General features: G+C 50.7%; 1 protein-coding gene across 1 annotated transcript in view; it reads right to left on the bottom strand.

Annotated features, from left to right (window-relative positions):
* Positions 1-22,116, bottom strand: part of Kcnk5 (potassium two pore domain channel subfamily K member 5) — a 43,861-nt gene extending 21,745 nt beyond the window's left edge. The window contains exon 1 of the mRNA XM_036199445.1: positions 21,601-22,116. Coding sequence (XP_036055338.1) covers positions 21,601-21,786 — 186 coding nt within the window. The 5' untranslated portion in view covers positions 21,787-22,116. The remainder of the gene's footprint in view (positions 1-21,600) is intronic.
* Between the last annotated feature and the right edge of the window lie 276 nt (positions 22,117-22,392).

Raw genomic sequence — 22,392 nt, 5'->3', positions numbered from 1 at the left:
CCACCTATCATCACAGGCCAAATACAGTGTGGGATGTGAGCAGGTTAAGAAGCACAGAGCATTTTGTACTGAGGTGATGGAAAAACACAGCCCGGGCTCTTCCAGGACAGAGGGGCTGGGCGGAGGTGAGGGTTGCGGTGTGAGCTGAAGAAACATCCCAGTCTCACTAACCTGGGGCCCAGGACCAGGGACAAGCTAGGCAACAGGAAATGGAAACTCTGCTGCTGGCACAACACGAGAATCTTACCAGAGACAACGGCCCACTGCCAAAACTAGGGGCCAGAAGTAAGCAGGCCCCTGCCCTGCTCACACACCTGCCCTCCAGGCCCAGCCCTGCAGGTAGTTTTGTTTTAAACAGGGTCTCACCAAACAGCCCAGACTGGCCTGCAATTCGCTGTGTAGTCCAGACTGGCCTCAAATTCTGTGATCTTGTCTCAACCTACTGAGTGCATGCTGTCTGTGTTCTTAAGCAAGAACATTCCTCCACACCAGGCATGTGTCACATCCCAGCACTCAGGAGACTGAGGAAAGGGGCCCCAAATTCAAGGCCAGACCAGGCCATGTAATAAGGCCTTTTTCTCCAAACAACTACCACAAGCAAAAAACAAAAACAAACAAAACAAAACAAAAAAAAACCCCATAAAGTTATTTAAATCCTTAACTCCCTCAGGCTTCTTGTTGAGTGGGGAACATTCAGCTGGACAGGTCTGCCCAGTGCCAGCTACTGCCTAGTCCCCTGAATCATGGCCTCAGTTTCCTCACTTAGAAAATATAAATACTACCACCTCCCCGCCAGTTCACAGGGTACAGTCCTCATCATTACTATAGCAAAAGGGTCCACGGCAAGCATGAAGCCAGGCAGAGGATCCTCAGCCACAAGCTTGCAGAATTAGGAATTGTGGGGAAAGGTGGGCTGGGTGTGGTCATGGGAGACAGAAGGATGAACCAATGCCGCTGTTCCCAAGTCACGTGAGGCTCAAGCAGAAGTAGATGTCCTCCTGTGAGCTCAGCTTCCCCTCAGCAGCAGGAAGGACTTTCCTGGAATTGCCAGAGGGTACATGTATCCTCACATCTGCTGAGGCAGAGGCCTCTGAGTTGGGCCAGTGGTCACTTAAAAACTAACCTAGAAGCCGGAGAGATGGCTCAGCAGTTAAGAGCAATTGCTATTCTTCCAGAAGACCGGGGTTCAATTCCCAGCACCCATGTGGCAGCTCACAACCATTTGTTAACTCCAGTTCCAGAGGATCCAATCCCCTCTTCTGTTTTCTGGGGGACCAACCACACAGGTGGTGCACACGCAGGCAAAACATCCACACACATAAAATACCAATAGTAAAAATAGCCCAGCATCAGACGTCAGTACACAGCCTGCCGTCTTCACGGCCCTTGGCCCACCCCCTTCTAACATGAGGCTTCTGGTCAACCCCAAGGAAAACAGAGTGAGACCAAAATGAAAGACGGGAGAACAAGGAGGTTTTTTCACCTTCGATTTCCCCAGGGGCCTCTGAGCCATTCGCCTCTATGGAGGGACAAAGGGGTAGCTGTGTCTGGCTGCTTGCTGCAAATGCCATGTGCCAGCCAAGGACCAGCACCCCACCCATGTGCAGGGCGGTCACTCAACCCATTTAACCCAAAGAAAGTGTGACCAGAGCTGTGGCTGGACATCCCCTGTTCCAGGCAGCTTGGAACAGAGCCAACGGACTCATTTAAGTCTTGGCTGAGCCACAGCCATGTGCCCAGAAAGGGGCAAAACAATGACAGGGCAAGCCACTGCCTGCCCAAGAGAGGCCAAGCTGGTGGACGGAAGAGTTATGCAAAAAGATGCCATGAGGACAGAGAACAAGCGAACCGTGAGGCTAGGCCGCTCCCTGGGTCCCACACCGTCCCTTCAAGAAGAAGCAAAAGGCGTAAAGACAGCAAAGGCAACTAGGCATGGTGGCACAGGCCTGTTCACAAGTTCAAAGCTAGCCTGGGCTACATGGCAAGAATCTGTCTCAAAAAACAAAGCAAACCAGACAGGAATATGGCAAAGGGCAATCACTTAGGCAAACATTTCATACTAAAAAAGCCCATTTTACCGCCCTGTCTCTCTCCCCACTTTAGCGTCTTCTAACCTTGGACATGCTGTCAGCCCTCCTTAGAACAGGAACACAGATGACTAGGCACACACAGGTATGTGCTATTACCAGCACCTACATGCTGTATTCCTGTGGCTTGGATATGATGTGAGTGCCCCCAGGGGCTTATGGGGCTGAAATTTAATCCCCATAGTGAGTTGTTAAGAGTGTGGAAATTTAATCCAATTTGGTGTTCTAAGCTGGGCCTTAGGGAGGGGATCAGGATTGGATAAGATCATCAGGGTGGGGCCCCATGACTGAATCTTAGTAGCTTTATAAGAAAGCGCGCGACACACACACACACACACACACACACACACACACACACACACACACCCCACAGTCTCATACTCTGATACATGCTGTGATGCACCACTTCAGGACGCTGCTAGCAAGAAGCCCGTCGTCAGACATAGGCCCTTGATGGTGGGCCAAAATAAACCTTTTTTCTTTGCAACTTACAAAGTCATTTGTGGTGTTGCGTTATCAGCAACAGAAAACAGCCCAGCGCGCAGTCCAGCAGAACTCTGCACAATGAGATATACTCATCTGTACAGTCTCGTGTGGCCACTGAGCACTTGAAACTCGGCCAATGACTGAGCAATGCGATCTGAACTTTCTTCATTTATTCTTTTAAATGGCTTCAATGAGCAATAGCATATTAAGAAATAAAAGCACATCTTGGCATACCCCACTTGTAGAATCTCTATCAAGCATACCTGATCTGAACCCTCCCCTTGTGTGTGCCTTCCCTGGACTGTCCACAATAACCTACTTCATCTCTTGCCTGACCTCCTATTTTTTGTTAATCTCAAACACTGGGTGAGATTCCTTGGGCTCCAAGGAAGGTGGCAGGGCTGGAGGCATATGGGGTCAGGACCTCACTTGTGCAGAGACCTACAGAAGAGGGCTTCCCCCACCCCACCCTGGTCCATGTAAGACACCAACCAACACTGGGAATAGCCGGCTGGCAGTACAATGGAGCTATGTGCATTTCTTGGCCCATGTCAGGCCAGATGACCAGTCTTACACTGTGTGTGTGTGTGTGTGTGTATGTGTGTGTGTGTGTGTGTACCCCAAAGCTGATTTGGGGTGTCTTCCTCAATCATTTTCCCTTTATTTTTTCCCGGATAGGATCTCTCAATAAACCTAAAGTTCACTGATTGGCTAGGCGGGGCTGGCCAACAAGCTCCACAAATTCTCTTGTCTACTTCCTCAGCCTTGGAATTAGAGGCACACAGTGCTATGGCCAACTTTTTACACGGGTGTGAAAATCTGAACTCAGGTAAAGATGATGGAGCCACCTCTACAGCCTGATCTCAAACCTCCACACCTGTTTCCTCCAGCCCCTAGCACTATCACTCAGCAGGCTACAGGGTTCTAGAAAGTTCTTGTCATCCTGGGCACTGGCTTCCCAGCAGGTCGCACTCTGGTAACTAAACTGAAAGACCACACGTCCACTGACTACTGAAGGGGTACTGGCTTCCAGAGGATATTCTGTTAAAACTAGCTTTGTGTTCCCACACACTAAGAACAACCAGTGTACAAAGGGTGAACAGTACACGCATGCATTTCATGCCATAAAAAAAAATCAAGTTCTTTGTTATAAACACAATACAATCGCATACAGAAAATGCATAAGGCAGAAAGAGAGAAAAAAAAGAAAAAGTATATCAATAACCCAGTCTCCAAAGCTCAGCCCTGCCTGGCTTCTGTTTTTTAAATTGAGTTTCTGTGACTCAGTGCGGAACTTACAGCTCCTGGCTTGTTTTTATAAATCTGAAGTGTGGCTCGAACCTCAAACCTGCTTTTAAAATCACTCAATGGAAACCACCGTTTCCCAAGCAGCTCAGGCATCAGGGTTCCCAAACCATCTGGGTAGGGGCCACCCATGCCACGGGCTAAAGCATGCCAGTGTGATCAATAAACACAGGTTAAAACTGTGGGAGCAGAGCCACGGGGCAGAATGCGCAACAGTATCAGGACAGATAAGAACTGGCTTCAGGAAGCTGGAGTGTCCTGGGAAATTGTAAGATATGGGTACAAAGAAGGGCTGGGGGACAGCGCTTGCTTTGCATATGCAAAACAAACAAACCCAAAGATATAGAAGGAGCCCCAACAGGGGAACTGAGGACATGAAGCTTCAGTCCCTGTACAGTCTAAAGACAAGACTGTCAAAACACACCTCCGTCAATCTCCGTGTACTAGGTAGCAATAGGAAGCTTCTAGAATAGAATCCAAAAGTGCCCGCCCAGGACTCAAAAAGTTGCACCTCCTCTGGTGGGGGTGGGAGGGCAAGCCAGATAAACTCCTAGGGAGATGCTGACGTACTTTCACCAGCAACCTATGGACCTGCCTCATGGAACAAAGTGTCCTAGCCAAGAGTGTACTGCAGCTAGGGGGCAGGAGCACTGTCAGCACCCTGGGGGGCTTGCTGGCCAGGGAAAGCCTGCTTAGAGCAGCCTCTGGACTGGAGGTGGGCACACTGAAATTGGCCAAGGGAGGCCTGGAGGCTGCTGGCAGGAGAGGCAGGAGACCAAATTAGCGTGGCTCCAGCCGCTCAAAACAGTTGTTCATGAATGATTACTCTCCTACAGGGTCCTCAGTTTCGGATGTGCCAGGACACAAGTCAAGAGCCCTGTGGAGAGCAGTGAGAAAGAATCTGGACAGGACAAACACCAGAGCAGTGAACTGAGACATGAGGCTCAAAGGACGCCAACCCCCAGACCCAGCATCAGGGCACACCACCACAACATCCTGACCTACATTTACTTATTACTGGGGGAACCTTTGGTGGCTGCAGTATGCTAAGCTTATACCCAGTCCTGAGCACTGTGTGGTACCACCCCCCAACACACACCAAGCCCCACCTACTTCAAAGGAAGGTACATGGCATCTAGTATTTCTCTTCATTCTGACAGCCCTTTAAACCAGCACTCAGCCTACAACCGGAATTCCCTGTTTAATTGGCCTTGGTGAACAAGCCCTTGGCTCAGGGGTGCGTGCAATGGCTGGCCCAGTCACACACCATCTTCTGAGGCTCCCCAAATACAGGTTAGCAAGTCCCACTCATTGGGCCAGTCATTCCAATGGATGTAGGGGCTGGGACCAGAGTCTGAGAGGGGGAGGGGCGTGGAAAAGCTGCTAATCAGGACGCCAGCCCTCTTCCTGCTACCTACCTTGGGGGTGCTGACAAGACACTCCCGCACCAGCCTGCCCCATTTAGCATGCTCAGCATTTGTCCCCCTGGCTGCTCTGGAGGGGGGCAGGGATGCTGGGAGGGGAAGAGGGCATCCTTCCAAAGCCAACATTGGCAGGATGCATTCCACAGCCCAGGGGACATGAGTTTTATTTGAACAGCAGTGATGGGGAGGAATGGGTCTGATGTTCCTTCTACTCTGGGGTCCATGGACAGGTGCCTACCTCCATCCTGCATGGGGGGTGGGGCACAGGAGCAGCAAGAACCCTACAGGAGACACAAAGGCCACCCTGGCCAAGATAACACCCATAGCTCTCTCTTCCCCCACCCAGCCCTTGGCATATGACAAGCCACCTCACTGTCCCTAGTAGGGCTGTGTCTGGGTGCCATGTGAACCACCAGAAGGAAGAAAGACTAAAGATTCTCTCCCAGGTGCTAAGCAGTGTCCTATGGGGGGCGGGGTCACTAACCCTGAGGAAGCCAAGTGCAGGTCTATCACAAGTGTGGCTCTAGCTGACAGAGAGGTGACAGGTGACAGCTCACAACTGAGGTGATTACAACCTCCCTTCCAATTCCTTAATTCTTTCTTGTGGGGTCCTTCCTGAGGGTCCCCTGGCCCATAGTCATGCCAAAGGATAGGAGGCTGAGGAGGTACACGGAGGCCAAGGGCCTCTTAGGGGTGCTGATAATAGGGGTAGGGAACAGGCTGGAGGTCGAGGCACTGTTGACAGCTCTGGTATAACCCAGGTTTTCTGATTTAAAAGTTTTTATGCCTAAAGCGGCAAACAAACCTATGTATATGGTCTATTTGGGCATGACAAGGAGGGTGGTACCTGAGATATCAGAACCCCAAAGGCTACAAAGAGCAATGCTCAGGGCAATTCCTGAAGCCAGGAGCAAACAAGGGTCTGAAGAGAGGGGGGTGTAGTTCAGCTAGAGTGCTCGCCTAGCATGTATGAAGCTTTGGGTTTCACGACCAGCACCGAATGAAGTGCTCATGGTGGTGCATGTGCTTGCCAATTCCAGCATTCTGGAGGCAGAGGTTCAAGGTCACCCTTAGGTAAAGCCAGGCTGGCTACCTGAGACCCTACCTCAAACGAACAAACAAACAAAGGAGTGATCTGTGGCAAGTCTCTAAAATACAGAGCAGCTTTGCAGCGCTCTGGCTCCAGACTCATGCCTGTGTGCACGCAGATAATTAGCTGGGTGATCCGGGCTCAATGAGTCCACTTGTGGGCAAGAATCCTGTGTGCCTTTCTTTTTGCCAGCCTCCCCCAAATCATCTGTTAACAGTGGATCTCAAGGCACCAGGCACGGTGGCACTCGCCTTTAATTCCAGCACTCCAGAGGCAGAGGCAGAGGCAGAAGGATCTCAGTGAGTTCCAGGCCAGTCTGGTCTTCATAGTGAGTTCCAGGCCAGTTAGGGCTATATAGTGAGTCCCTGTCTTAAAAAAGAGTAACAACAACATAAACCTCAACCGTGTTGGTCAAATTGAGGAATACATGCCATAGGCATGCAGGGCTACAGAATACCCTATCTCCTCCCACAGAAGGTTGACCTCCAGTCCTCTGTCTGCACCAAGGCCAACCAGGATCAGCAGAAAGAATCCTTAAATCTCCACCCAGCCCCAGGCGACTGTGAAGGAGGAGTTGCCTGAGGTTTTTCCAGGTTGGGGGCCAAAACCCCAGGCTGCTGGGGCGGTGACCAGGAGAGCCATTGGCAGGTGTGGTGATCACCTTTGGCTGACTGACCTGCCCTCCAAGGTCACTGTTCCCAAGAAGCCTTTCCTTAATTGCCTGCCCCCCAGCTCTAATGGCTCTTCAATGTACCTCCCCACCCCTGGTAAGCAGTTGTCTTAGACTAAGTTGTGTAACTTTCCCTAAAGGGCTGGGCCTTGGCTCCGGGAGGCTGGTTAAAGAACTACTAAGCTCCTTCCAGCCTTACATTTTTAAGCTTTTGCAGCCAGGAGAGGTGTCCTCGATGTCAATCACCTCCTGCAACCTCTCGGATGGGCTGGAGACAGCAACCAACAGCTCCTTGGATGTAGAGTCCAATGCTGGAGAAAAAATCCCCAGGAGAGTGGGGTGGGGGCTGGGAGTGGGTCTCAGGCTGATCCCTTCTGCCCCAGGCTTTGCCTGGCCCAGAAAAACATCCTCCCTTCTGGACTACTGGGAGATTCCCACACTAGCAACATTCACCTTTTCTCCCACGACAAGGGAAGCCAGCCCCCCAGATCTCAGGGCAAAGTGTGCTGGGCAGGTTAGGACAGGGAGTGAGGCAGGCTCTACACCCCCCAAAACAACCAATACCTTTGCAACTTAAAGGCAATGCTATAAGGATGTGGTGAGCTCCAAAGATGGCTCATGCAGTGTTAAGGATCTTAGTTCAGATGCCCAGAAACCAAGTCACACCTGACAAGGCCACCCTAGTCTCAGCACTCAGTAAGATGGGAGGCAGAAACAGAATTTCCATGGTCCAGCTGGCCTGCTGTACAAAGCAGTAAAGAAAGACTGTGTCTCAAAGTCAAACAAGGGGACTGACCTTCCATGTTGCGCCATGGCACATGCACACCCATGCTCACATGCACAAACATACAGACACACAACAGTATCAGACACATGCACACATAGAGGGGTGTGGGGGTGTGGGGGAACTGAGCTAAGAATTATCTCTGAAGAAAGACCCACAGCCAGACCTGAAATCAGTACTGCTTGATGAACCTGAACTTGCCTCTCTGCCCAAACGTCCAACATGCAGCCCCCAGGTCACACGCATCCCAGGATAGCTACACATATGGCCCAAAACATTCGCTGATCATAATGTCATGAATGTGGACAGGTTAGTCATCCTGCAAGACAGCTCTGCCACCACCTCAGTCCTTCCTTACCAGGCCCTGGTTTCCAATCCAACAAATGAGATAGTATATAGTCGGCTATGGGGGGAGAGGTCCCCTCCCACAGTGTCAGGCCCATGAAGGAGGCAGAAGGAAATCGTCAAATGAATGGTTTGACCCTTGGAATGAATGCAGACCCTTGGAAAAGACAAGGTGGAGGGTGAGGTGGGCACAAGCTGCATCTGCAAGCTTTTTAGAAGACTGGGTGGGGTCACCTGGGTGCTATACAGGAAACACCCTGCAAACACTTCAGCTCCCTCCCTGTGTGGTGGGCTAAGGGGTGGGAGAGCCCAATGTGGCTGTGGTCTACCGTGTCACACCACCAACTATCAGCTAGAGAGCCGCCTCCTCTCATGCAAACAGTCCTGGCCTTCTCAGAGCTCCTCCTTGCAAGGCTCTGAAGATTAAACAAGGGCAGGGACATGCACACATCCAGATGGCCCACCCCAGCCCATCCCGATTGCCCCATAACACAGCCTGAAGACATTCCCTAAACCGAGGGAGGGACGAGGCGAGGCATGGACAGCCGGCAGATCTAGTCACCCGTGCCCGTGTGTTCACACTTAGTCAGCTTGCACTCAGCACGTGCTTGGTATCTGCTGCAAGAGGGCTGGATATGTGCACTCTCAAGTTCCCTCAAAGTAGAAAGCACAGCTTCCCCCTCCTACCCCAGCACCCACAGAGAGCTGAAGGCCAGGGCTTGGCAACCACAGCCTGGGCCTCCAGCATCCCAGGAAGAGGTTGGAGAAAGTTTATAAAACAAAGGATGGCAGGGATGGGGCAGGATGGAGTTGGGGGCGGGGGTGTTCCTCTGGAGATAAACAGACCCAGACTGGGAAGCTGTTCACTGGGACACTCCCATCAAAGGGGGGTGACCTCAGCTGGAGGGTGCCCAGCTGAGTGACAGCTGAGTGACTGGTGACAGACTCCCAGGATTCTCCCCAGCCCCCAAAAGCAGAGTAACTAGGTGCTTACCATCTGACTAATTCATAGACAGGGAAGGCAGATTAAACCCCAGGGCGGTAAGGCAGATTAAACTCCAGGGCAGTAATGAGGTGAGGGAAGGATGATCAGGAGTTCAAGAACAATCTCAAATACATAGCCAATTTAAAGCTAGCCTGGGCTATTTGAAAATCCTGCATCAAAAGTATCAAACCCATCCACCCACCCACCCATCCATCCATCCATCCATCATCCATCCACCCATCCATCATCCATCCATCCATCCCAGGAAGGCCTTACATGCCAGCCTTCAACAAGCACAAACACATGCTGTCATTTACATGGAAGCCTAAAAAACTCCTCTCTAAGAAGAGGGCAGCTGGATTTTGGTGGCATGTACCTATAGTCCCAGTACTCTTAGAAACTGAGGCAGGAGAGTTGCTGCAAGTTCGAGGCCAGAGGCTACAGAGTCAAACCTTGTCTTGGAACTGAAGAGAGGGCTCAAAGGTTAAGAGCTCATACTACTCTTGCAGAGGACCTGAGTTTGGTTCTAACACCCATGTTGGGCAGCTCACAACCGCCTGTAACTCCAGCTCCAGAAGGATTAAGGACTGCCTCTGTAGGCACTGCTTACCCATGCAGAGACCCACAGCATACACACAATCAACAACAACCCAGCCCACCCCCCCCCCCCCCCCCCCCCCGCCGCAAAACAAAAAAAAAAAAAACAAAAAAAACAAAAAAAAAACCCCAAAAACCAGTAGAATAGTGGTCTAGGTTGTATGGCACATATGTGACTAGAACATATAATTTATTACCAAAGGTAAGGAAGAAATGGTAAGGGTACAGAAGCATTGTTACTCTTCTCTGGCTATCACACATCATACACGCTTACTGAATAATCATACTGTATACACATGCATATACAACTTTTAAAAAAATGAATCTGCCTGCCCTTACCTGGTACCCCAAATGTAGTTTGAAGGGACAGGGTGGGGTGGGGTTGGGAATTGTCTTAGTTAGGGTTTATATCGCTGTGATAAAATACTGCAATCAAAAGCAATTTGGAGAGGAAAGGTTATTTGGCTTACACATCTACATCACCGACCATCACAGAAGGGACCTGGAGGCAGGAGCTGATTGCAGAGGCTGTGGAGGGGTGCTGCTTATTAGCTTGCTCCCATGGCTTTCTCAGCCTCTGTCTTATAGAAGCCAGGACCACCAGCCCAGGAGCGGCACCACCCACTGTGAGCTGGGCCTTCCCACATCAACCATCAATCAAGACAATGCAACACAGGCTTGTCCCCGGGGCATTTTCTCAGTTGAGGTCCCCACTTCCCAAATGACTCTAGCTTATGTCAAGTTAACATAAAACTATCCAGCACAGGAATAAATTTTTTATTGCATTTAAGTTTTTTTATTGTGTGTGGGTGTGTTCAAGTCATGATACACAGGTAGAGGTCAGAGGACAACTTTCAGGAGTATGCACCCTTACCTGCAGGGACATCTCACTATCCATAAACGTTGATCACTTCTTTCAAAGCTTGTGAGAGACCAAGGCCAGTGAGTGCAGCTTTACCTGGCTGAAATCACCTGGCTTTGATCTTACAAGAGGCCTGGCCTCCCCCTCAGACTTTCATGGTAAGGTGTGTGCCACTGGGCACCTGGGCATGACAGAACATGAAGCAAGTACTTCATGCTGGGTATCTTGAGATCGGGCATGGTCACACAAGTCTGGGAAAAGAGAGGTGTCCCATGTTGGGCCCTTATGGTCTAATTCAAAGGCACTCCAATCCTTCAATAAATGGGTGAATATGGAGTGATGAAATCTGGCCAGGTCACATGGCACCAACTAGTATATAAGTAAGATTAGACCTCTGGTTATGACCAGCTGTTGTCTTCACAACAGCTCAAACGAAGGTTTCCTTTCCCCATCCAAGTATAGGTCGGACTCAGACAAGTGGAGGAGCCCTGAGGTGTACAGTCCTCCAGATGAGGCTGATGAGATTCCTGGTGACCTACAAGGCTAGCCTCCAAACCACATGATGGAGCCAAGCTAGTCTTGCCACCAACTACTGCTTGGGTTCTCCTAGGCTTTGGACAAGTACACATACACCCCCCCCCCTCCCCCCCCCCAGTTCCCCACTCCCCCCCACCCTCCCACCCCGTGTAGGAAGGAGCTGGTTAAACAGCTGTAGTCAGATTACAGTAGGGCATGGAGGAGTGAGTGACAACGCCAGAGAAGTACACAGTCCTTCCTAAATATTTCAGCAGGAAGCCTAAATATTTAGATGGATGAGAGGAAAAAGAAGGCATATTGCAAAGCTAATCAAAGAGCCCTGGCCACCAAGAGAGCCCCAAGAGTGTTGGTACTGTCCTGCCTCTAGGGAGGGCTCAGTGTTGCCTCCAATCCTGCATGGCCACCACCTAGGAAAGACGGACCTGGGGCCACCGGGACCCAGGATTCTCCAGTGGGAAAGACTTAACCAAGGCTTGAGACTGGAAGAGAGAAGTCACATTTCCAAGCGTTGATTATACCCTTCGTGAAATGAATCGTGAGTTAATTTGAAAGGAATGGAAAATGGTGGGGGGCACAAAAAGGAAGGACTTGATGGTTGCATCATCCTCCTTGCCACCAACGTCTAGATTAAGAACTGAATGCATGGTGAGGCCTGTGGGGAGAGGGTCAGGGACAAGATGCCCAGAGAAACGGGGTAAGGAGAGCAGCCCAAGGTTAGGTCACCTGTTATAAAGCACCCTGATACAGTGCTGAGCGTAAAGACAGCATAGTACTACTGTCCCATCAGAGGAGGAGACAATTTGCTCACAGCCACACCCGTCAACACCCTGGATGCTTAGATTCCACACACAAGCTTCTGAAGACCCCAGGCAATGTGGCGTTTTCCCATTGCCCAGCCTTCCTCCTTGTTTCTTCCACTATCAACGCAACAGAATGTTCGGCAAGATGGTTCCAAGCATGAGGGCTGGGTGTCAATCTTCCTCATTCTCCTAAATGCAAGGCCCCAGACATGCTACAACCTCTGTGGTTGTCCTGGTTACTCTCCTTGTTGCCGTAATCAAATCCCTGACAACACCTTAAGGAAGGTTTTATTCTGGCTCTCCCAGGCTGACAGCATAGTCAGGCCACAACAGCAAGGAAGGCATGTGCATTCTGGTCTTCCAAACTGGACCCATTAAACTCTGCTTACCACAAGTATTCTGGGGCTTCTCTTGTACATTCCTCATGCCTACCAGTTCCAAAAACCTCCAGATGATATGGTCAGATTTACCACAGAAACTACCCCCAATTCCTGGGACCAGTTGACCTTTCTTCACCGTTGTGACCAACAAAATAACTTTAAAAAGCTGGGCAATAGAAGCCCATGCCTTTAATCCCAGCACTCAAGAGGCAGAGCCAGGCGGATCTCTGTGAGTTCGAGGCCAGCCTCTGAGATCTCACACAGTGAGATCAGGACAGGCACCAAAACTATACAGAGAAACCCTGTCTCAAAAACAAACAAACAAACAAAAACCCAAAAAAAACCACACTTTAAAAAGGAAGGGTCAGGGCTGGAGCGATGGCTCAGTGGATAAGAGCACTTGTTGCTTTCACAGAGGACCCAGGTTCAGTTCCAAGCACCAACATGGTGGCTCACAGTCATCCCTAACTACAGTTCTAGGGGATCTGAAGTGCTCTTCTGACTTCTGGGGGCAGGGCACCAGACATTCACGTGGTGCACATACTATACATGCAGATAAAACATGCATACATATAAAAATCTGTGCCCATATAAAAATAGAAATAATTCTTAAAGGGGCCCATTTTAGCTCAGTTTGAGGGTACACGACAGCAGAGGCATGAGGCGGCTCTTCATATTTTGTCCTTTGTCAGGAAGCAGAGATGAATGCTGGGGTTCAGCTCACTTTCTCCTTTTTCATCCGTCAGGGCCACAGTGTGTTGATGCTGGCCCTCCATGATCAGGTAGACCTTCCTGGAAACAATCTCTCAGACACACCCGGAGGGGTATTTCCATGGTGATTCTACAGCCAGTCTCGCTGACAACGAAGACCATCACACTGACCAATTCTGCTGCTCCTGCTCTGAGATGATAGTAGGCCAAAGGCTCAGTGAGGCTCCGCATGCCTGCGGTTCTCCCAGCTCATAACCAAGAAAATTCTTAGTAACAGTCTCCTCCTGGCACATGACCACGCTCCAGTCACTGGCTCTACCATGCATGGGCAAGACCAAGGCTTAGTTGATGGAGAGCGAACCTCCTACCTTGCTGTGTCAATTCAGACAAGGAAAACAGCAGTCCAAGGCTAGTCCGAGAGACACAGAAAATGTGCCAGTCCCATGCCTGGCATAGACAGTAGAAGTCCACGGAATGCCCAAAGGCCTGCTAGTCACACTCACTCACCACTCTTTCTTTCTTCTTCCTTGAATCAGAAAATAAAACCCATGCGTCCACAATACACAATCGGATACTGCGGGTACACTCACCAGCACCAACCTCCTAGCAGCTCTTCCTTGGCAGCCCAGGACTGCCCTGAGGACAAAGGCTGGGTGGTTTTGCTCAGAGCCGGATTCCCCCAGGGAAGGGGTTCTTCTGGACATGGGAACTGAAACCTCCAAGGACCCTCAACCCGGTCCTGCTCTCCAGCCTCCACCATCTGCTACCCGTCACTCAGCACTTCTGCCTGTGGGTCCCTCACTTCACCGCCCCAGTCCAATGTCCTCTCCTCAGAAAGACGGAGCTCAAGGGCTCAGAGACCCTCCTGTTCTTGAGGTTCCTCTGCACAGTAATGCTGGCCAGCAAGAGAGGGCCCCCTTTCCGTCCCATTAAGGTTTCTGGTAGCTGGGGATTAAGCCCCACAAAAGCCTATAGGCTTTGGGCAGCAGTGCCAAGCTTGGTACTCCATTCTCTTCCGTGAAAGAACAAAGGACAGCTGGGGAAAGTCCACGGAGTGGAGTGTCTGGGGAGACTACCCCAGACCTGGACCTCCACAGGGACCGGGCCCACAGTGAGGAAAGAGGCATCTCAACTGGTGTCTGGGGTGAAGAAGGGGGCTGGAGTGGGGCTTTCTGGGAAAAGCCACACTCCGTTTCACCAGAAGTGGAGAGGAAGGAGGAGGCGACCTTATCAGAACACTCACGAGGTGAATGGCTCAGCCTACGGAAATTTAATTTCGGTCAGAATATTCCACTGTTTGCAGTTGTAAATGGCTGTGAAGAAGGAGAGAACTTTCTGTAACGTTATCCACTCCCCTCCTTGAAAACAGCAAACATTTGATGGAGTTCAAATTCCTTGGCTAAGCTCGGAGGCTCTGTCATCTGACCCTCACCTCCCTGGCCTGTGGCCGCAGCCCAAGCACCATCATGCAAATTTATACGTCTCTGGGGCTATGGAAGGGGAGAGCCACCGTCCCCTCTCCCACCAGCTTTCATCTAGTTCTTTAAATATTCCGTTGAGGGCTGGAGAGATGGTTCAACAGATGAGGGCATTGGCTGCTCTCCCCAAAGACCAATTCCCAGCACCCACAGAATCTCACAACCACCTCTAAGTCCAGTTCCAAGGGCTCCAAGGCCCTCTTCTGGCCTCCCCATTCACCACTCACATACATGGTGCACAGACATACATGCAGTTAAAACACCCGCACACACACAAAAAGTAACAATAAAATAAAATATCCAGTTGACAGTTGGGAGGTGGCTCAGCGCCCCTGCATTTGCTTAGCATAGGCCAGAACGCGTTCTACGGCAGGGCTATTTTTAACTGATAAGAACCTCCATGTGGTTTTCTACTGGCCGGACCATGTTACACACAAAAGACAAACACTACATGATTCAATCTACCCAATGTACTTGAGGGCATCAAATTCACAGCAACAGGAAGCATAATGGCGGTTACCAGTGGCTGGGTGGAAAAGATGGGGAGATAGGTGGTTGATAAGTAGGACATTTCCATTCTACAAAAAAAAAAAGGGGTTAACACAGATCTGAATCACAACCGCGTGAATATAGTTATCATCACAGAATGGTACACCAAAACCGGTGAAGACAGAACATAGTTACTTTTAGTATTTTTAATTACAAGTGTGGGGGGTGGGAGTTGGGTGCACATGAGTGCATGTACCCTTGGAGGCTAGAAGAAAACGTCAGATCCCCTGGAGCTGAAGTTATAGGTGGTTGTAAGCCCCATGCCAGTGCTGGGAACTAGACTTGGGTCCTCTACAAGAACAGTACTTGCTCTTACTGCTGAGCCATCTCTCCAGACCCTATATCTGTTTTTTTATAATTAAAAAATAAATTCAGGGCCAAGAATGGTGCTCAGTGGCATGGCATGTGTGCCTAGCATGCATGAGGCCTTCCCTGTGTGCCAGCTAGGCCCAGAATTAAATGTTCTAGAAAGTCTTGGGCCCATGAGATGGCTCAGTGGGTAAAGACATTGTCTGCCAAGCCTGACAACCTGAGTTTGATCCCTGGGACCCATATGGTAGGCAGGATCAACTTGTCCTCTGAACTCAGTCACATGGCCAGAGCATTACACCCACATGTGCACCCACATACAAACACATAAAATAATATACAAGTCCTTTTGATTCATGATGTCTGTGCATGGGACACTCCATGGCAGAACAGGCTGGCTATCCTCTCTCTGAAAAATCTAAATTTAAAACTTTTTGAAGCCGGGCAGTGGTGGTCCACACCCCTTTAAGCCCAGCATTTGGGAGACAGAGCCAGGCAGATCTCTATGAGCTCGAGGCTGGCCTGGTCTACAAAGTGAGTTCTAGGACAGGCTCCAAAGCTACACAGAAAAACCCTGTCTTGGGAAGAAGAAAAAAAACAACAACAACAAAACTTTGAGTACTAAAAGTGATGTCACAAGTGGAAAATTCTATACCCGAGCTCATAGGCTGAATAAAAATGCAGGCGCACTACAGTCCATAAAAATCACTCTCAGGCTGTGTGTATAGGCTGCACTTGAAACAAAGGAGTTTCATGTTTTGACTTGGGTTAGGTCCTCAAGCTGGTCATGTAGCTGCAGACAGTCCAAATCTGTAAAAATCCAAATCACTTCTGATCCCAAGCACCCTGGATGGGGCAATGACATCTGTGATAGAGGCCAGCTCTGAGCAAGAATGTACTATGGGCTATACTCTAATGTGCTCCAGCTCTGGGGTGGTGGTATCAGCGGCCACGTGGAATCATCAGGTACACTGCTTATGGTGATCCAGAAGACCTCTCACTAGGGCAGCATTAGACACACGGTCTACCTACCTCCTCCACCTTATTCTAGGTGGAGGGGAGGAGCAGGGGCAGGGTGGGATGGACACAGACAAGTCAGAGGGGCCCAGAACTTGGACTCAGTGAACAATGGAAAGAGACAGCTCCATTCCCATGCTTCCTGGCAGTTACCAACCTCAGTCCTCACTGGGTTCTTTCTCTGCTCCCCAAAACTTTGCATCTCCCTTCCCTCCCATATATCCCCCCAAACACAACCTCACACAGAGTCCAGAAGCTGAGCCCAATTTGACAGCAAACAGCCAAGTTCAATATGAAAGCCTTTGGCCCCAGGTCAGGGTTAGCCAAGCGCAGCATCCAAAACCAGGGGATTGTTTTTCTTTTAAACACCAGCCTATAAACAGGGCAAAGCCCCAGGAAAATACTTGGAAGTGACAATCATCACCTCCCTCCTCCAGGCCCCCTCCTGGAAGCCTCCATCACCCCACTTTCAACCTTTCAACATGTTCCAATTTCTACCCTGGGATGGTTCTTCATGACTGTGTCATCTGATCATCCTAGAGGCCTCATTAAAACTCTCAAGACCACTTAATAAAAATGTATTTTTACTGGTAAAACTAACCCGGACAGTTAACTAAGGTGGATGTGTGGATCTGAGGTAGTGGTTCAGGTTTTTTCCAGTCTTCAATTTAAGTGTAACTTGAGAAAACAAGCCTTTAGAAAGGGCTCTCTTGCTAGGTGGCGGCGGCGGCGGCGGCGGCGGCGGCGGCGGCACACACCTTTAATGCCAGCACTCAGGGGAGGCAGAGGCAAGCGGATCTCTGTGAGTTTGAGGCCAGCCTGGACTACAGGGTGAGTTCCAGGACAGCCAGGGCTACATAGAGAAACCCTGTTCAAAAAGGAAAAAGTACCCACTTTCTACCTCTGCGGCCCTAGACTAGAGAATTCAAGTTGAGCTAGAGACAAGGAGGCCTCCACCATCCAGACTCCAAAGACTGTGTTTCTCTGTCACGGGAAGGTGAGGAGATCTGAGCCTCATGGTGTCCACCATGGCTAAAACAAAATGGGTGCTCCTAAACCAAGTTCAGAGAACCTCTTCTCCAAGCCTTCCAATATGCCTCATTTTAAATGTTTTGGTCAGAAGTCATTAGGACAGAGTCCAGTGTCTTTTATAATTTGGGGGAGGACAGGTGTTAGTAATGGTGTCAGAATTCCAGGACTGGGATGTGTGTTACGCCTGCTGAATGTGTGTGGAGGATTTAAGGATTTATAAATAAAAGGAGGTACACATGGAAAGCCCTAGAATATTTTAAGAACCTCGGAGGGATGTAGCTCAGGGGGTTGTCAGCCTGTCAACTCATACTCAGTGCTCCACTTTGCGGGAGGGAGAGGAGCTTCCAAAACACAGCCTCGAAAAGGAGAGAAGGGGGACCAAAGCACAATGTCGGTGCTGGAGACAGGACCGGGTCAGCCAGGCAGCCACACCGGAGGAGCCTGCGTGCCGATTCCTGTTCCAGAGGAAACAAAAAATAGAATTTCCCAGCTGTCCAAAGTCAGGCTGAACCAATTAACTCAGCTCCCTCAGAGAGCAACACTCCTGCGGTGGTGGGCTGGCAAAGGTGGAAACTGCTTGGGGTCGACCCCAAGGCTGAAGCTCTTGTCCATGTGGCCACTTTAAATTCCCAGGGTGTCAGTTGCCTTATCTTAATGCATGAGGTCACTATAAAGCACCTGAAGCAACCAGGTAAAGCACTTGGCAGGATGCCGTTCAATAAACGCGAGCAGCAGGAGCCTGCTTGCTTCTACCAGTCAATACCTTCTTCCCGGGAGCCTCACCAAACTGCTCATTTTGCCCATGAGGGAATTGAGGCTAAGGTAAGTTAGCTGGTTTGCTGAGGAAATGGCCCAGCCAGGAGGCAATATCAGCTTATACCTTCCCATAGAAAGAGGATAATTTTCACCACAGTACCCAGTACAGTAGATGCGCTATCAATGCTAATTTCCCTTGCTGGGTAAAAAAAAAAGGGGGGGGGGGTACACTTTACCAGCTAGGAAAGCCAGCCACCAAAGATCTGGTGATGCCAAACATGAAGGCACTCCCTTATAATCTCAGCATCCAGGAGGATCAGGCAGGATGATTATGAGTTCAAGGGCAACACGGACTACACACCAGGACCCTATCTAAAAAACTAGCTGGACTGGACTGTGGTGGTGTATGGTGTTTTTTTTTGTTTGTTTGTTTGTTTGTTTTTGAGCTGAGGATCGAACCCAGGGCCTTAGCAAGCGCTCTACCACTGAGCTAAATCCCCAACCCCGGTGTATGCTTTTAATGCCAGCACTCAGGGGCAAAGGCAGGGGGATTTCTGGAGTTGGAGACCAGCCTGGCCTACATAATGAACAGGACAGCCAGAGCTACAGAGTAAGATCCTGTCTCAATCAATGAACCAATAAGATTGATTATAAAACAAAAACCTAAAATCAGAGCTAGAGATATATCTCTAGGGTAGAGATGCTTGCCTAGGGTACAAAAATGCCCTAGGCTCTACCCCCAAGCACCTGCGTTCACAGCAAGTGGTATAGTACAGGGGGAAAGGCAGGAGGATTGGGAATTCAGTGTCGTCCTCAGCTACACAATGAATTCTAGGCCATCCTGAGCTACTTGAGACCCTGCCTTAAAGGAGGAAGACAAGGAGAGCAGCCATGGGGTCCCGGGTCGGCAGGCAGGTGCAGGGTACTTGGAAGGCAGCCTATCTATGTGTTGGCACAGCTCAAACTACAGCATGGATAGGGGAGGAAGGCCTGAGAACGTCTTCCTAGACTTCTGCCCTTTTCTCCCTGCCTTTGACTATACAGCCCAGTTTGCAGTAGTAAACCCCACCCCCAGCCAAGCACAGCTACCTCCTGCTCCCACCCCAGGAATTTCCAGCTAAGGGGCTTTGTGATGACCAGGGCAACTCAGACCAGCTAAAACCCAGTACCTCAGGTGGAAAAATACCCAGGATGCCATAAGCAGCCAGACGGGAAGGAAGATTTTCAAGTTTTCGGTTTTTTTTTTCCCTTAAACCAATTTCCTGAGGCCTGAGGCAGCGCCCCCAAGTCACAGATCAGAAAGCCGAGAGAGGCAGATTTTTGCAGATTAAGCTGAGGCTGGCAAATGCTTTTACTGGTCCTTTTGCATTTCTCGGGTTTTTCCTTTGAAAGAAGGGAACTGCCCAGTTGGAGTTGACAGAGCTCTTTTTTGGGGGGAAAGGGGATGGCAGGGGGACGGTGTCCTCATTCATTCAAGCAAGCATCTAGAATCTGCTCCCAATTACACTGGCCTGCCGTTTGCTCAGATCCTTTTCTAAAAGTTACCTGTCCACTTTGAGGGTGGAGGTACCGCAGACAGATGAGACCTCAAAAATAAAGAGCATTTTGTTTTTTCAAACACCCTACGGAAACCGCCTGGCTTGTAAAGCTACCACCATCACCAGATGCACCCGGCTGTGCAACCCCTGCCCCCACCCCCACCCCCACCCTCCCTTCTCCTTGTGTTTTGAAGTTTATTTTCCCACATTTAGCCTTGAATTCTTTCCTTCCTTCCCCTGCCATGACGGAGGAGCAGCAGGGAGGGGGCACTTTGAGGGCAGCTCAAGCCTCATCATCTCCCCCCCCCACACTGCTCCCTCCACCCAGGGCAAACCATACAAAAACTCTCCTCTCCACCGGAGATATTGCTTCCTCCAGGGAAACCATAAACTGGCCACCTTCTTCCCCCAGCACACTCAGACACAGCAGGCACCCAGCAGGGGGGTCCTTGGATCTTTCCCTCTTTGAAGAAGAGGAGCTAGACCAACCATGCATCTTTTGAAATTTACCCCCAGAAACTGCGTGGCGGAACCAATGACCCTACTCAAAAGCAACACCCCACCTGGTAGTGTAAACCTGTTTCACAGGCTTCCTAAGGACAATTTCTCTACATAGTCCATGATCCCTTAGGCACCTAAAATACGTGTCTTATCTCTGTGAATGTCCGTCTTCGACCAGAAGGCAAAATAGGTTAGTTATCAGTAAGATGTGCTCAGGTTTTCTGTTTTCAACAGTCCAGGGTAGGACAAGGATGAAGATGGGTTTGTTCCCATTTGACATCAGGAAACTGAGCCTGGAAAGTGAGGGACACGACAGGTGGAAAGAACTGGGGAGGTGATGTTGATTAAACGTACCTGATCAGATCTATAATAGCTTGGACAATCTATCCCTGCTGCAATCTAATTCTGCCATTATTGATAAGAGGAGGCCATCCGCACAGGGATGGGTGGTTGGGGCTGAGCCTTTAAGAAACAGATACTGAGGGACCTCTGACCCTAAGTTGGCTCAAGGTTCCATTAGAGATGGCCAGTCAAGTTTACCATGGTGAGGTCAATGCCGTCCACTAGGTGTGTGCATTCTCATATAAGGGACTTCACAGGCCAACATCGAGGAAACTTCCCCTCACCTACACTCTCCTTCCTCCCTGAAAAGGGACTACCTTGGTTTGGGTGTTCATTTGTGCAACCTGCTACTCTGACAAAGTTTAACTCCGCGTCCTAGAGGGATGTCTCAGCTTGATAAGACTTCCCGGAAGCCTGAGAGCGTCCCCAGCATTCCAGCCACAGACCCCACCCCCCCCCCCCCACCCTGCCCCCTGCCCAACTCTTGAGAGCAGGGACCGGCGGGTACAGTTTTGCCCGCGATGGCTCTGGGGGCTCTCCACTGTATTCAAGTTCTTAAGAAAGGTCGAGCGGGCGCGGCAAGGGCCCTGGAGCAGGAGGTGGGGAAGCGATGGGTGGCACCCGGCTCCGCTCCCGGACTCCGGGAGCGTCTCCAAGGAAAGATAAACGCCTTTATCCGCCCCACAGCCTCCCTCCAAAGAGGGAGGCACCCGCACACCCACACTGAGCTACCGCGGGGCCCAGTTCACCCTGGAGTCAACCCCAAATTTTCTCGGAACGTTCTAGGTTCTGACCAAGTCTGCGCGCGTGGGGAATCCCCTTGTCTCTGGACGAAAAACAGATCTTTTCCACCTGACATCTGATGGGAAATTTTCTTCCCACCACCCAAGGACCTCTTGTTGGGGCTGGAGGGGTTTCATCTGAAGTTGTAGGAGGGGGGTCTCCCCTAAAACACCGCTGTAGCCCCAAATGTTTCAGATGCATGTGGGGGATTTCAGATGCACCGACGGCTCACCTGTAGGATCTTGTCCAGGCCCTCCTGGCTCAGGCACGGGAACTCCTTGAGTAGATGCAGTTTCTGTGTATAGTAGTTTTTCTTGGCCTCCTTCCAGTGCGGCTCCTCCAGCACTTCGAAGATCGCCGCCCCGATGGCCAGGTAGAAAATGATGGCCGAGGTGAGCAGGGGACCCCGGTCCACCATGGCTCTTCAGTGGCCACCTCCTGGAGAAAGCGTCCCCTAGTTCCAGCGACTCCGAGTCCACCTTCCTGAAGCCCCGGACACAGCTGTTTGAATTTGGAGCTCCGCATGCGCAGTGCCCGGTACCCACCTCGCGCCGCTCCAGGGACAGTTGCTTGGCCAAGTTGGCTTCGTGAGCGCAGGGAACAGCGTGGATCACGCTCACGCAGGCCAAGGTAAGCGCACACCAAAAAGGGGTCTGGACCACCCCCAACCTCTCGATCCTGAGGGGTGGAGTGAAACTCAAGAGCTACACCGGGAGACACGTGTGCCGCCCTCTGCGCGCGACTGTACGCCGAGCGCGCCTCCGCACCGCTCTTTAAGTAGCGCTCAGCCCGCCCGCGCCAGATCCTGAAGTGGGAGTGGTCCCGCTCAGGGCACGCCCCTCTGTCCGCCCCTGACCCCGCCCACAGCGCGCCTGAAGTCCCTGCCCCAGGCACCCGGCTCTCCACGCTCCAGGCGCCAGTGTCTAAGGCAAAGCTGAGCGTCTTGCACTGACCTCCACGACCCGCACTGTCGCACAATTTGTGGCCTGCAGGACTCCAGATGTGTATTAGCAATTGATGTAAT

This window comes from Onychomys torridus, chromosome 9 (assembly GCF_903995425.1).
Source record: "Onychomys torridus chromosome 9, mOncTor1.1, whole genome shotgun sequence".
Taxonomy (NCBI): domain Eukaryota; kingdom Metazoa; phylum Chordata; class Mammalia; order Rodentia; family Cricetidae; genus Onychomys; species Onychomys torridus.
The sequence above is the reverse complement of the archived record's forward strand: the minus strand, read 5'-3'. Positions and strand labels throughout refer to the sequence as shown.